The sequence below is a fragment of the Medicago sativa genome, chromosome 6 (assembly GCF_051527215.1).
Source record: "Medicago sativa cultivar Bolivia chromosome 6, Bolivia_mono, whole genome shotgun sequence".
NCBI classification, from domain to species: Eukaryota; Viridiplantae; Streptophyta; class Magnoliopsida; order Fabales; family Fabaceae; genus Medicago; species Medicago sativa.
Window position 1 is genome coordinate 4,497,364 of NC_140754.1, and position 14,668 is coordinate 4,512,031.

Sequence of the window (14,668 nt, forward strand, 5' to 3'; positions counted from 1 at the left end):
TTTTAATAAAAAATTGTTGTAATTATTATATCGATAAAAATAACGTTTATTTTTAAGATAAAATTTTCTTTTATAAAACCTTTAACAAAATATGTTAGAGCATATCGTTAGCAAGACCATAAAACTACTATTATAATCTAAATTATTCTTATGTTTGTTGAAAAAGATTGTGACTGACGCTACGTAGGTGCTGAAAAAATAATTAATTATGGTTATATTTTTTATACTCTGCTAGAAATGGACAAATATTTTAAAAAAATCAACATTTTACGGCAATTATAAATTTAACTTGTATAATTTTAGCACGCTTATGCGGTTATAAAGTTTTATATAAATTTTTATAATATAACTTTGACTCCACTTATTAAAATTTCTAGATCCGTCACTTGACGTGCAATACATTGCAATTGCAGTTTCTTCAAAGGTAGATATTATACTTTTTATATAGGTGACTCCATGGATCAATCCATGTCACCATAAGGACATAAGCTTAGGAGCCATTAGATAGGTGCATATATATATGTATCTATGGACACTTATTGCCATGAGTCAACATATCAGTGTAGCACTTTGCCACATTTTTCTCTGTTACAGTAAGTTCCTGGAGGGACACATATCATTAATTAATAACGTCGCACTAATTAACATTAAGATTAATCCCTGCTCCTCGTTAGTCACTAATATGTTACAATCCATTGACGTGAAAATGATCTGTCAAATGATTTACCATGTGGGTAATGCCATATAGGATCTACATCATCAATGAACACGCCACATCATCGAAAGAGAAGGGGGACCAAATATTTTCGCTAACTTTCTAATTAGGAGGATCAAAAAGCTGGTTTTATAAAGGCGAACACAATAGTACCTATGAAGTTTGGTTATGTATGTAACCTTCATCCAATCATTCAATGAGATGTCACATTTTTATAATAACTTATATTAAAATAAATTCAAATGTTAAACAAATTATGCCTACGGTATCCAACCAAACTTCAAGTACCTAAAAATTTACCTTTTAGAAAAGGGGCATCAAAGTTGACACTTTTGGGAAAAATAAAAAATCAAAATTGCATTTAAGTCAAACAAGTATTAACAAATCAAAATGTTATCTATTAGTGGTAGCTGCAACTACCTACTACTTTCATCAGCTACCATGACATAATCCTCAAAGCTATCGTACAAGAGTTTACAAATTAGCAAGCATTTTGCACTTTAATGAGGATACTAGAGTGAATAGAAAATTGAACAAAGGCAAGAATATATGATATTGGAGCTCCAAATTTCAATTCAATGGAGACAAATTTCATTCTATTTACATGAATATAAAACACATTATCTTTTTTTACCATCCTCGTTTTTACCTGTGTTATAGTTTTACTAGTACATTTTAGTATTCACTTCTACACCCACTAAATCACTTTCCATTCACCTTGAGGCATTGTAAAGAAACAACGTGCAGGGCAGAGGAATGGAGTAACACTGTAACGGCTATTCGTATGACATGCGACATCTATGTTCAGTCCCAGAGGAAGATTAACGTTTAACACACAATAATGACTTCAAGACGGCTCTCCCTTTTATTTGCAGTAGTATTTCTTTTCCAGCTTTTCTTTGGTGTTTCTCTTCCCACTACTAGCAAACGTCTATGACACCCTCAAATTTTTCAATATAAATCATCGGCTATCAGCCATTCGCCTCTCAATGACTACATAGCTCCGTCTTTCTATAAATCATACTGTAACCACCACGGCTGCCATGAAGAAAAAATCATGGAAATTTGCTTGTGGATACTTGATCGGTATTGAACTGTAATATTCTGTTTGAGTTTGTTACTGCATTCCACATTCAATTCTGATAGCTTCCAACAGCTCGGGAGAGACATTGGGCTTTGCTCCTCCGTCTTTAGCTACTCTCCTATGAATTGAGTTGGTGTGATGTTGCGTTCCCGCCCCCCAACCCCTGTAAAGTATGATTTTGCCAGGCTCCTGAGAGACTAGAACTGCACCTGTTTCTTCCTGCAAGTATGATAGATAAAAACAAATTTCAGGATTTAAGGAATAATTTATTGGTCAAGACAAAAAAGAATAATTCAATGAGAAAAGAAAAAGGGGATGAAGCTCGTCATGTGATACCTCTAGTATGGAAACCAACTCATGAACTGAGGTCCCTTTTGCCCTTCCTTTGACATTAACTATGACAAAAGGGTGCTTCCGCAAAAGATCCTTGATTGTTTCCACAACACCAGTCACAATATTGCTCTTTCCTGACAAGAAAACAAAAAAGAGATGGGAATGTTCCCCTTCCAATTAGCATACTTCCAGGAAAACAAAGAGAAATAGAAGAGCTATATTGATCATAATAATGAAAACAATTTCAGGACGATGACATCAATGAAGATTTACGACTCACACAAGTCACAACAAGTGAGGGAAAAAAGGATTTTGGCCAAATTCTTTTGTACTAAGAATCTGAACATAGAGTGCTAGCTAGCTATCTTTACTATGCTAATAAAACAGACAATGGCTTATGCAATTAATGCAGAAACGCACACAATAAAAAAGGGAATCAACAAAAGATGCTACAATATAATAATAACTCTTGGTAAAAATGCATAAACCTAAAAGATAGACTTATGATGTGCGAAGACAAGATAGGACATACAGTATTTCTAAAAACAAAATAGAGCTGAAAATTATACCTATGGGAACAATAGGTTGCTTTTTCATCCTTAAGGCCTGCTTTCGAAGAAGAAGTCTCTCTCTATTGGAAAGAGATGAAGATCTAGAAGAAAACTCAATTGAAATCTTATTTATCACCGGAGCTGATGGTTCAGGATCCCTTTTAAATGATGTGATCGATGCTTCCATAGCATTGTTAGTAGAGACACTATGCCCAGTATCAACCACAGAATCACTCACTTCATCCAACTGAAATCCACGTTAATTTAAGAAATCAATATTTAAAAAAAAAATGTCAGAAGAAACCCTGATATAACCACATGATAATCCACAGAAGAGGATAGACGTCAACATTTCAACTTTTATCAGATAAAGCATGATGTGCTTGCCTGTCTTTTTGGATAAACCAAACTAGAAGGAAACTCGTTTGAATTCTCATTTATCACAGGAGCTGATGGTTCCAGATCCCTTTGGAATGATATGATTGATCCTTCACTTGCTTTGTTAGTAGAAACACCGTGCCCAGTATCAACCACAAAATCATTCACTTCATCCAACTGAAATCCACATTAAATTACCAAATCAATAATTATAATCGAAGCAATAACCAAAAAAAGATGCCAGAGGAAACTTTGATATAACCAACTGATAATCCAAAAGATGATAGGCGTTAAGATTTCCACTTTTATTAGTTAAAACATATTGTGCTTACCTGTCTTTCTTGATGAACCAAACCAGTCAAGGATTCTGGTTCACCTTGACATTCTCCATCACTACCAATCAGCTCCATGTGCTGCTCTTGTATAGGTTGTTGATTGTCAACAGAAGCTTCTTCTGGAGAATTTTCTGCAGCCTTGTATCGCACCAAACAATATTTCAGAAATCATTATTTAGAGAATCATACTAGTGATATCATTAGAAAAGAAATTCTCATTAAACTCTACTATTTAGAAACACTCATTATTTTCAATTTTCATATTGCTGTCTCCATTACTACAAGGTAAGAGACTCAAACCGTGTACTTGAGTCATGACAAATTATGTAATTCATAAGAGAATAGAAATAGCTCAAGTCCGTACCACTTGCACCATTTTTACAAATCATCAAACACCTAGCAACATGCTACAGTCAGCTACTCCTTTTATTTTGCAAGTAATCTCTTTACATGTAATGGGTATCTTCTAGCAATTAGACAAAGAACAAGTGATGCAAACTGGTATAAGCAATCATTTGTTAAAAAGTATGCACATCTCACCTTTCCAAAGGTATGCATAAACAGCACACACACCCCTTAATTTTTTTAAATAAACATTAACTACCCTAATTTGTTGATGAAATTTACTCAACTCCTCCTCAAATTTGTTTAAAAAATACATTTGCTAAAAATATATTTCCAAAGGTCACAATGCCTTTTACAAAAGGGCAATGCTAACAAGTGCCCTTGCCCTAAGGGCACTTGCTAAGAAGTTCAAAGTGGAAATTTTATCTTCGGTGTTGTGTATTCGACACATTGAAACATTAAAAAGTAACTTTTTCCACATCAAACTTATCATTTGTTTCCTTTTTTTTGAATCCTTAACAAGTTCCCTTAGGGGCCTTTTTTGACCAATGTCTTTTAAAAAATAGAGAGCAAAAAATTCGTGTCATTTAAGCATTCCTAAAGGGAAGTGCAAGTTCCCTTTGGAACATTGAATATGTTCCTATTGTAGACCATATTCTAAAAGAAAAACACAAATTTGCGTTCAACCATTAATCCTAAGAATTTATAAATATAATGTATTGCACTTGCATTTACATAGCCTTCATCCTCTTTGGCCTGATTTGCCAAAAATACTAATCTCAAAATTGTAAAACGGGAAGGAGATTAATAAAGAATTAAAGAAGCATCATGATATAGCTCACCAAGTCCGATCTCAACTCTTTAGCTATCTGCTCACTGCTAGCCTCATCTTTAACCTATTCAGTTGAATAAATTCACAATTTTCAATAGCGATTGAAGGGAAGTGTTTCAGGAACATAATAGAAGTAAGGACCACTCACCATTTGATGTTTCAATTCATTTATGTTCTTGTCTAACTTCAAAACATGAAGCTTCAACGCCTGCAAGATTGAAAGGAGTAAGGTGGTGATATATCATATAAGATTAGCAGTCAATTCCTTTTTTTTTTTAAAAAAAAAAAGGTCAAACAAATAATGACATCAATCCTAAATGAGGCAGTCACTTATGAGGCTTGTTGAAGTGTGGAATTTTAGATAAAGGAAGAGTGAAATAATAAGAAATATTATTATAATGAAATGTGTTTGATAGAAACTTAATACAAAAGACTAAATACTAACTCCTATTTATAAGGGCACATAGACTTGATCCTAAATCAAGAACTAATCACAGTAATAAGTGAAAAAAAAGCTTATTCCTAAGAGACACTATGAAACTTTGAAATATAAAAGATATCTTAGAATTTGAGTTGGGCCTAATTCAACCCATACAAAACCGTCTGTAAGGTGACGACTGTCCACCACAAAGTCATTTTCAGATCTTATCCTAATTCAATGTGAGACTTTTAACTCACATTCTCATGCTCAAGACTAAAAATCTGGAGTGTGACCAGAGTGATCTGATAGAGGGTGTTCCAACGGATCTATGATAGACTCTGACACCATCTTAGATTTTTATATTGAGCCTAACTCAATCCTAACCAAAACCAGCTTGTGAAGTATGGATTATCCACCCCTTATAAGGTCATTTTCAAGCCTTATATCATCCAACGTGGACAAGGCTGTCAAGCATTGCTTTAACATAAAACTAACACCACTAATCTACCATATAAAAATTGGATGTGCTCTTTTCTAGATAAAGTAAGTTTTTATTTTATTATATATGAAGTTTTATATATAATAAAATAAGTTAGTTCCATGTAGCCAACCCCACTTAATGGGATAAGGCTTGGTTGTTGTTGTTGTTGTTCTATATATAATGTTTTATATCCATAACCTTTATTCTTTAAAAAAGCCAAACACTGAAAAGAGTTGGTTCTTTTTCTGAGCAATAATTTTGTGCTTCTACACAAATATCGTTTTTAATAACATTCTAAAAGAAGTTCAAACATTTAAAAATGTGCTTCTCAGAGTTTACATTCAAAATTGCTTTTACTTTTTCACAAAGAAATTTTAGAAAGATCATATAAAAATATGTATCTTTTTGTTTTTCTAAAAACTCATGTAAACCAGCCTATTATAATTTTAACATTGTTCACCAACCATGCAAAGAATACTCTCTCCCACCCTTATTCTCTTTTCACAAAGGAAATGTAGATACCAAATTATCTGACACTCCAACACAAATAGTCAAATACTAGTCAACGATGACAATTTTACCTCACGGCGTTGTGCCTCTATTGAACGCTTCAATGCTTGCTTTTTATTTAGAAGTGTTCGCGGCCTCAAATTATCAGGCCTACTATAATTCTTTCCACGATAAACAATGATCGCATAGCCCTTGTGCACTCTCTCTACTGCTACTAATATTCCACCACTTTCTGTCTCTAAGGTCCGAGCTGTCTGGTGGGCATATTCCACACTTTCTTGATTACATATTATCTTCACAAGTTCCCGATATTTCCAATGAAGATGCATATTTTCCACTGTCCCATCAAAAACCCCTCGTCTTCCTGATAATTAAGAGAGAATTAATCAGGAATACATTTTATATTAGTCAAATATTTTAAATAGCTTTTGAAGGAATCAATTATTTACTTCTATATTTAGAATAATCAACTATCTATCACTATAATTTTCAAACATATTATAAAGTCACCTAGCAACAAGAAGGGCTTCATCTTCAAGCCAATTCTCCGCAACATGTATCTCTCTTCTTCAGTAATACCCTCTTTATCTATTTCTTGTTCTTGAAGACTCTCGTCTTTTTCCAGACTTTCTAGAAGTTTTTCAGCTTTCTCTTTCTTCTCTAGTGCCTGTATGTAAAAGCTATACCACCAGTAACTCTAAAGTAACAAGTGAAAAACAACAAATTTGAACTTGATAATGACATCATACCTGTGCCAATTTGATGCTAGTCCTTTGAATAGCTGCTTTAGCCTTCATCAATAATGGTTTTTCAATGGTTTCTTTATCTTTAATGAATGCCATATGCTTTCTTTCAGAATCTGAAGAAGCTGTAACTGCTGATCTGTTTTCAGCATTTACTTTATTTTTTACAGCTTTCCATCTCTGTTTAATTGCTGAAGAAACTGCAGCAGGTAAGAAGTCCTTTCCTCTATAAATGACAATAACTTCTTTATTCCGAGAAAGGAGAGTTCCTCCAGTCAGATACTGCAGGGAAGTGGATTTTTTATTAGACTGAAATTGAGATATAATGGTATGATATATATAATTTTTTGCCTGTAAAATAAGACCGTTACTTAAGTTCATTCAAAACTGTCAACTTAACATTTACAAAATATACATACGATGCATTTAGTCTAGCTACAAAACCAGTGTTTGACTAGCTTCCCTCGAACAGTTGTACCAGATCAGCGATGCAATCAAATTTAAAACTGATTATGGATCTTTGTATTCTGTTTGAAAGCCACCTTAATTGTGGTATTATAAAACAGATTTGTAGGGTTAGGTTAGGCCTACTGCTCAACACCATCCTCTACAGGTCAACACTATCGAACATTGGCAACTTGACCTTCTATACAATGCAATATTTGTCCAAGTTAGGCCTCGTAAAAAAAGTATCACCACCGCTCGAGGTGCCACAACAACTTCACCCATAATAGGTCACAGGTTCAACATTTTACTCATTTCAAAAAGTAGATATTGTCAAAACTCCATTATTTAAATCTTAATTGAATTGGAATCTTCCAACACAGCATACTTTCGTTTCTAACAATTCAACACCGTCCATCATTTTGGGTGACAAGAGGTAATGGTGTAATACAACAATCGGACCAAATGCTAAGATACAAAATATTTGAAACGAAACGAGTTTATAATATTACTAGAGTTGAACAGAAAAGAAACTCAATTCAAAGGTAACTCTCATCAACCATTGAAGGTGACATATCCTTGCTACTCAATATTCCAAATAATTTTATAAACGACATTGCTTGAAAGTTGTAGCTAACTGCCATAACATGAATCGCACGCATAACACCAAAAAGAGCAGGTACAGGCTTTGACAGGTTATACACTTCCTCTTACCATTATATTTAAACCACAAGTACAAAATTTCATAAATTTGAAAATAATAAGCAAACACAATGCCTGACCTTAATCTCTTCAGCCATTTTCTTATTGCTAGTATTCTGCACACCTCTTTTTACTGCAATATTGACAATCTCACATCTTTCCCAGAACTTGATAATTGCAGCAGCCACTCCTTGAAGTTTCCTATTTCTACCTGTAAAACAAAAGAACTACAGCATCAAAATCAAGCGCTTACCGAATAAGAGCTTGTCATGTAACATAAGTGCTATAAACTATTTCAATAACTGAGGTTGGAATTAGGTTAAATTGTATTCATATATGCAATAAGTTGTTTCCGTAAATTATTTTAGGAACAAGTCATGGGTATTTTTATAAGCTCACCCAAACACTTACAAAAGTACTCACGCCATAAGATAAGCTCAGATAAATTGTAAATAAGTTATTTCAAATGCACCCTGGACCCATATTTGGTAAGTTAAGAAATGTACGACAAACTGACCCAATGCAAAATGGCATGGTAAATGTCTGCCAAGTCTCTTCAATGTGGTCATTTCATCATCCGTTAGCTTAGACTGCACACCATATGGAAGTAGGCGAAAAGGCGGCCTAAATCCAGGAATAACGGCAGGTAGAAGATCAGCATCAACAGGCACAGGGTCATACCCCCACCAATCCGTAAATCGAGGCCCAAGACCCTCTAACAAGCTGTCTACTTCTTCTAAAAGCTCTGCTTCACCTGGCAGTTGAAATCTCACTCTATTGGGAGTACCGACTCCTTGTACCAAAGCTGGTTTTACGGTTTTGATGTTTGAACTTTGTCCAGCATGTGTGGCTGAACTCATTTCAGATGAATGGGTCTCTCTTTCATCAATATTTTCATCATCACTGTCCATATGTTGCAAAGCACTTTTTTCTTCTCTCAAAACTTCATCTGATAGGAAGTAAGGATACTTATAATCAATCCCTCTGTACAATATTATTTTACTTCCAGATCTCCAAACAACAAGTCCTCCAGTTTTTCTCTGACATGACAAAAATAGTATAAGCTATAATCAGATTATTGTACATGGGACACCCAAATCATATTGGACAAATTAAGGATAAAAAATTAAAAAAAATGTTTTCTCATACCAAAAAAGCAATAATTTCTGTTTTTCCATATAAAACTTTGAAAACAGAAAATAAAGTGAAATAAAGTGATATTTTGGCAATTAGAAAGAAGGAAAATTTTGTTTTTACAATATCCTTCAGAATATCTAGCCTAGGAAACAAAGTAATATGAAAAATAAGAATACATTTTAATAATTACAAATAAAAATGCATCACTTGAAAATTGGGGAAAAAAAGTCACCCTATCAACTTGACACCTCCAACTTATCAAACTGTAAATCATAGTCAATTTAATCGCTTGTGCATGGGAAAAGAACTTTCCCATAAGAGCATCTCCCATAGGTGTTGCTTACAAGGTTCTTATCCAATTCTTAAGAAGTGTCATGGAGCAAGTCCACCAAAAAAGTCACGTGTGAAAACCTTTTTTATATAAGCAGCTGGTGTAAATAAATTCTTACATAAAACATTCAATCGTATTTTACCAGCTTGGCACATTATGATGTTTGATTCCAAAACTCATTTCCACGGTAGCAAAATTTTACAAACTTGTTTACATGAAGGATGTATCTGTAGTATATACTTATTAAACACTAACTAAAATATTCATGTGCAGTTTCATTTCAGACATGAATCTGGTTTCCTACTTCCAACACAGATATATATGATACCAGATAACTTCAAAGTTCAAAAGTTTGAACTGTTTGTGCTTCCTCAGTATGTAGCAGTAGCACCCCATTTCAGATTGAAGACGTGTGCAGTGTCTCGTACGGATAAAGCACTGACATGTATAGTTACATACAATCACTTCTATTTATTATCGGTGTCTACGTATCAATGTTGGTAATGGTATCGTGACCGCTGTGTTCGCTTCATAGTTACTTAGGATTTGTTTGGCATGACACTTTTTTGAGCTTATAGCTTATAAGCTCATATAACAAAAAAAAGACCCGTTTGGTAACCGTCATTTTCTCACATGCTTATAGCTTATTATTACTAGCTTTTAGTGTTTTCTATCAAGCTAATTCAAGTAGCTTATAACTTAAAACTTATAGCTTATCATTTTCTCTCAATTTTATCCTCGTAATCTTCATTGAATAAATAATGAAATAATAAGTAAATATATCATTTTTATGCATCTCAAATCTCTAAGCTAATTCAACAACTAATTTTTTACTAAACACTACAACTTCAATCAACTACTCTATCAACTATCTGCTACAAGTTTGCTTATCCGCTATCACCTAGCTTATCAATTATCCGCTACAACCCTTAATCAACACAAAATTTATTCAATCTCTCACAACACAAACTCAATTTCAATGAGTATCCTATCACTAATCTATTTATCCAATTCAACCAACTAAAATCAAACTAAAAAAATTCAAATTCTCATAAAATTTTCAAACTTTAACAAAAAAATTTACCTCCAAAATATCATGAGTCCTTTTCATATTAATCCTACAAAGATCCTCACAAACAACCCTAACAACTTCCGATCTTCGCCAACGTTCATGAATTCCATTAACAATCCCTTCCGTTACACCGGCTTTCCCAACCTTAATCTTCTGCTTCATTTCAAACCCTAATTCCCTCAACCTCAATATCTCCCCATCCGTCAAACTCAACTCCGCCAAAGTCGGTACTCTGTTCCTCTTCTCCTTCCTCTCCTTCTCCTTCGCCAATCGCGCTCTCTCAACTTCATTCTCGCTCAATTTTTCGAGTCCTGCGCCAACTAGAGGAACTGGATTCTCCGGTGTGCTCCAGCTGAGGTCGAGTGTGTGACCGACGCGGTGTTTTGGGAGTGTGTGTGGTAATGGAAGGAAGATTTCACCGGCGGTGGTGGAGGTGGTGGTGGAAGAAGAAGAAGAGGAGGAGGATGAGAAGGATTGGTCGGTGGTGGTGGTGGTGATTCCGAGGGAATGGAGTTTATCGGCGATGCGTTGAATGGCGGAATCAGGGAGGGTGTGGGAATTAGAAGAGGAGGTGCGAATAGTGAATTTAGAAGGGGTTTTGGGGAAATGAAAAGGGAAGAAGAATGGAGAAGAAGGAGTGAAGAAGGTGTTGAAGTTAGTCGTTGGAAGCAACATTTCATGGATAATGGAGGGAGACTCTGTTTCTCAATGCAGATGAAAGAAAATGTAATAGATATTTTCAAATGTTTTTTTGTTAAGAGAGAGACAAGTTCAAAAATTTCAAAAATAAAGTTTATCTTTTCTAATTTTTTTTGGTGGTGGCCGGAGTTTGAACCCCGAACCTTGCATATTATCAATGCGTTGTTCCTATCAACTGAACTATCAATGCGTTGTTTCTATCAACTGAACTAAGCTGACGAGGACTATCTTTTCTAAATTAATTATATGCACTATATTTTTTTTTACATATATATTTCAATAAATAATATTCCCTACCAAAAATTTCAATAAACATTTTATAAAAAAATAAAAATCAAAGGGTTAAAATTCAATAAATTAATAAGGCCTACGATGAACTACCTATAATGTTGATTTATCATAGACATTTTAGGTTAAAACTAACGTAGGACGAAAAAATATTTAAATCCGTTATCGACGCAAATGATAATGTGGAGAAAAATGTCAATTTAATAGAGAACAATGACGGGAGGGATGGTGATTTGGTGGAAAATTTGGTGAATGATATTTCAAAGGAATTCATGGAGAAGGAGCGGTCTTCATGTCATAGTGATGAGCAAAGTGTTGTTCCTAAAGCTACTATGGGTGTGCAGCAGCATTTTCAAGCCATGGACAAAGATGAGGATCTAAATGTTACACCACCATTATGTCATGTTTCACGTGATGTTGATAATAACAATTTGATGGCAGCTACTATTCCTTTTCAATGTGATGAGATAAACAAAAATGCTGAAGTCGGAAATGGAAATTCTATTATTAATGATGATGGTTCGGTGCCTAGTGGGAAGGTAAACTTTATTGGGCAGAGAGGAGATGATGGGGCTGTTGTTAAAAGAAAGCCAAGTATACGTACTACTTCTTGTCCGCCTAGTCGTGAGCGGCCTATGGTCGCGGGTCCGTGGAGTTTGGAGTGGTTAGGGGATGTTAATCATGGTGATGCCGGTGTTATTTTTGCATCAAGGAAGAAGTCCAAGAAAAAACCATCTATCAGTCAAGGCCAGCAGAGTAAAAATAAAGATGGTCGGGTAACTTAGAAGAAATTAGATGGTGTGTTACGACATCCAGGGGGTGTCTAAAAAAGGTTGCTAGGTTGCCTGTTATGGATAGAAAGGCAGCTCTTCATGAGTTGAAACATCAGGTTCGAAAGCATCGAATTGCAGATAATGATGTGAATAGTTTGGTGCAGGAAGATAGTAATGAGACCAACACTTCTGAGGCTTCAGTTACTAATGATTGGAAAAATTATGTAGTGTTGCATGGTAACGAACAGGTTGCGGTGGATGATGTTTGGGGTATCGGTAAGTTGATCGGTATTAAATTTAATGGTGATAAAGCTAATATGTTTAATGTTTTATCTCACCGAGGGAGGAGGAGTGTGTGTGGAGGAGGAGGGTCAGTTGGTGAGGGTGTTGTGAAGGACGATAAGGGCGTGGGGCGGGAGTAGGTGAGGGTGGTGTGAGGGGTTGGGGTGTTGGGTGTTGGTGGTTATCGATGAAGATCATATCGTGGAATATTAGGGGGTTGGGAGGTCATGAAAAAAGGAGGGAGGTCAGAAAATTGGTGGGAGAAAAAAATCCATTTATTTTATGCCTTCAAGAAACTAAAATGGAAAACGTTGATGCTTTCTTGTGTTCCTCGGTGTGGGGGAGCTCTTCTTATGGTTACTCTTATCGACCTTCGGTAGGAGCTTCTGGGGGGTTACTCATTTTGTGGGACTGTGAGGAGGTTGATATTATTTTTTCGTCGTCTTTTGATCATGTGTTGGTGGTGAGTGGTAGATTTTTGAAGTCGAATGAAAATTTTGTTCTCTTTAATGTGTATGCTCCTTGTGATGCGGGGAGTCAGCAGGTGCTGTGGGGGAACTTATCTAACAGGTTGGCTCATTTTGCTGGTTGTAATATTTGTGTTTGTGGGGACTTTAATGTTGTGCAGAAGGAGGAGGAACGGAAAAGCATATCCTTAGTGTCTCGATTGCAGGGTACTTCCTTTTTTAATAGTTTTATTGATGATAATGTCTTTGTTGATCTTCCCCTCATTGGGCGTCGGTTTACTTGGTATCGGGGAGATGGTCGGTCCATGAGTTTCATTGATAGTTTTTTGTTATCTGAAAAGTGGTGTTTGACTTGGCCGAATAGTCTTCAACTGGCTCAGTTACGTGGGCTATCAGATCATTATGCTTTGGTTTTATCCGTTGATGAACAAAACTGGGGTCCGAAACCGTTTCGTATGCGGAAGTGTTGGGAGGATGTTCCGGGTTACAAAAATTTTGTTAGCTCAAAATGGAGATCGTTCCAAGTGGAGGGATGGGGAGGTTATGTGATGAAGGAAAAAAATTAAGATGATTAAGGTGGCTCTTCGGGAATGGCATCAGGAACATACTCATAATATTCCGGGCAAAATTTTAAAGATAAAAAATCGCATTTCTGCTTTAGATGAAAAAGGGGAGCTTTCCTCTTTGACGGAGGAGGAAGTAAAGGATTTACATGGTCTTTCTTTCGAGTTGCATTCTTTATCTCGGATGCATTCTAGTATTTGTTGGCAACAGTCTCTGCTGAATTGGATTCGGGAAGGGGATGCTAATTCTAAATTCTTTCATGGTACCATGTCAAGTAGACGGCGTGCTAATAATATTTCTATCCTTGATGTGGATGGGGTCTCAGTGGAAGGTGTTGATAATGTTAGGACATCGGTGTTTAATCATTTTGTAACCACTTCAAAGCCACTACCATTGTACGCCCCCGACCCATGGATCTTTCTTTTCGTCAGTTATCTTATAGGGAGGGGGCAGATCTCATTCGTCCTTTCAGTGTGGAGGAAGTGAAAGCTGCGGTTTGGGATTGTGATAGTTACAAGTGCCCAGGTCTGGATGGTGTCAATTTTGGTTTTATCAAGGACTTCTGGGTTGATATGAAGGATGATCCCATGCGTTTTCTATCAGATTTTCATCGCAATGGGAAGTTGTTGAAAGGGATTAATAGTACTTTTATCACTCTTATTCGGAAGAAAGATTGTCCGCAACGGTTAAATGATTATCGCCCTATTTCACTGGTGGGAATTTTGTATAAGGTGCTCGCTAAACTGCTAGCTAATCGTTTGAAAGGTGTTATTGGTAGTGTTGTATCGGATTCTCAGTCTGCTTTTGTGAAAGGCAGACAAATTCTTGACGGTATTTTAGTTGCCAATGAGGTGGTTGATGAAGCCAAAAAATTAAATAGAGATCTCTTGCTTTTTAAGGTTGATTTTGAGAAGTCCTACGACTCGGTGGATTGGATTTATTTAGATGATGTTCTCTGTAAAATGTCTTTTCCAGTCTTGTGGAGAAAGTGGATGAAAGAATGTGTCACAACTGCAACGGCAGCGGTTCTTGTTAATGGTTCTCCTACAGAAGAGTTCTCTTTGGCTCGTGGGTTACGTCAAGGGGATCCCCTGTCGCCTTTTTTATTCCTGGTGGCGGCAGAGGGTTTTCATGTGATGATGGAGTCTTTGGTGGATCATAATCTTTTTACTGGTTACATG

General features: G+C 35.8%; 2 protein-coding genes across 2 annotated transcripts; one reads left to right on the forward strand and one right to left on the reverse strand.

The window, feature by feature from the left end:
* Positions 1 to 1,263: 1,263 nt before the first annotated feature.
* Positions 1,264 to 11,130, reverse strand: CFM2 (CRM family member 2). Its single transcript, XM_085719775.1, has 13 exons — positions 10,427 to 11,130; positions 8,392 to 8,914; positions 7,955 to 8,085; positions 6,735 to 7,010; positions 6,496 to 6,652; positions 6,057 to 6,349; positions 4,722 to 4,781; positions 4,584 to 4,637; positions 3,394 to 3,534; positions 3,071 to 3,238; positions 2,702 to 2,930; positions 2,136 to 2,266; positions 1,264 to 2,018 (listed from the first exon to the last, which is right to left on the reverse strand). The coding sequence occupies exons 1-13, from the start codon at positions 11,087 to 11,089 to the stop codon at positions 1,833 to 1,835; spliced, it is 3,012 nt and encodes a 1,003-aa protein (XP_085575901.1). The 5' UTR covers positions 11,090 to 11,130; the 3' UTR covers positions 1,264 to 1,832.
* Positions 11,131 to 12,757: 1,627 nt separating this feature from the next.
* LOC146912203 (uncharacterized) lies at positions 12,758 to 13,489 on the forward strand. Its single transcript, XM_085720701.1, has one exon. The coding sequence runs from the start codon at positions 12,758 to 12,760 to the stop codon at positions 13,487 to 13,489; it is 732 nt and encodes a 243-aa protein (XP_085576827.1).
* The last annotated feature ends 1,179 nt before the right edge of the window (positions 13,490 to 14,668 follow it).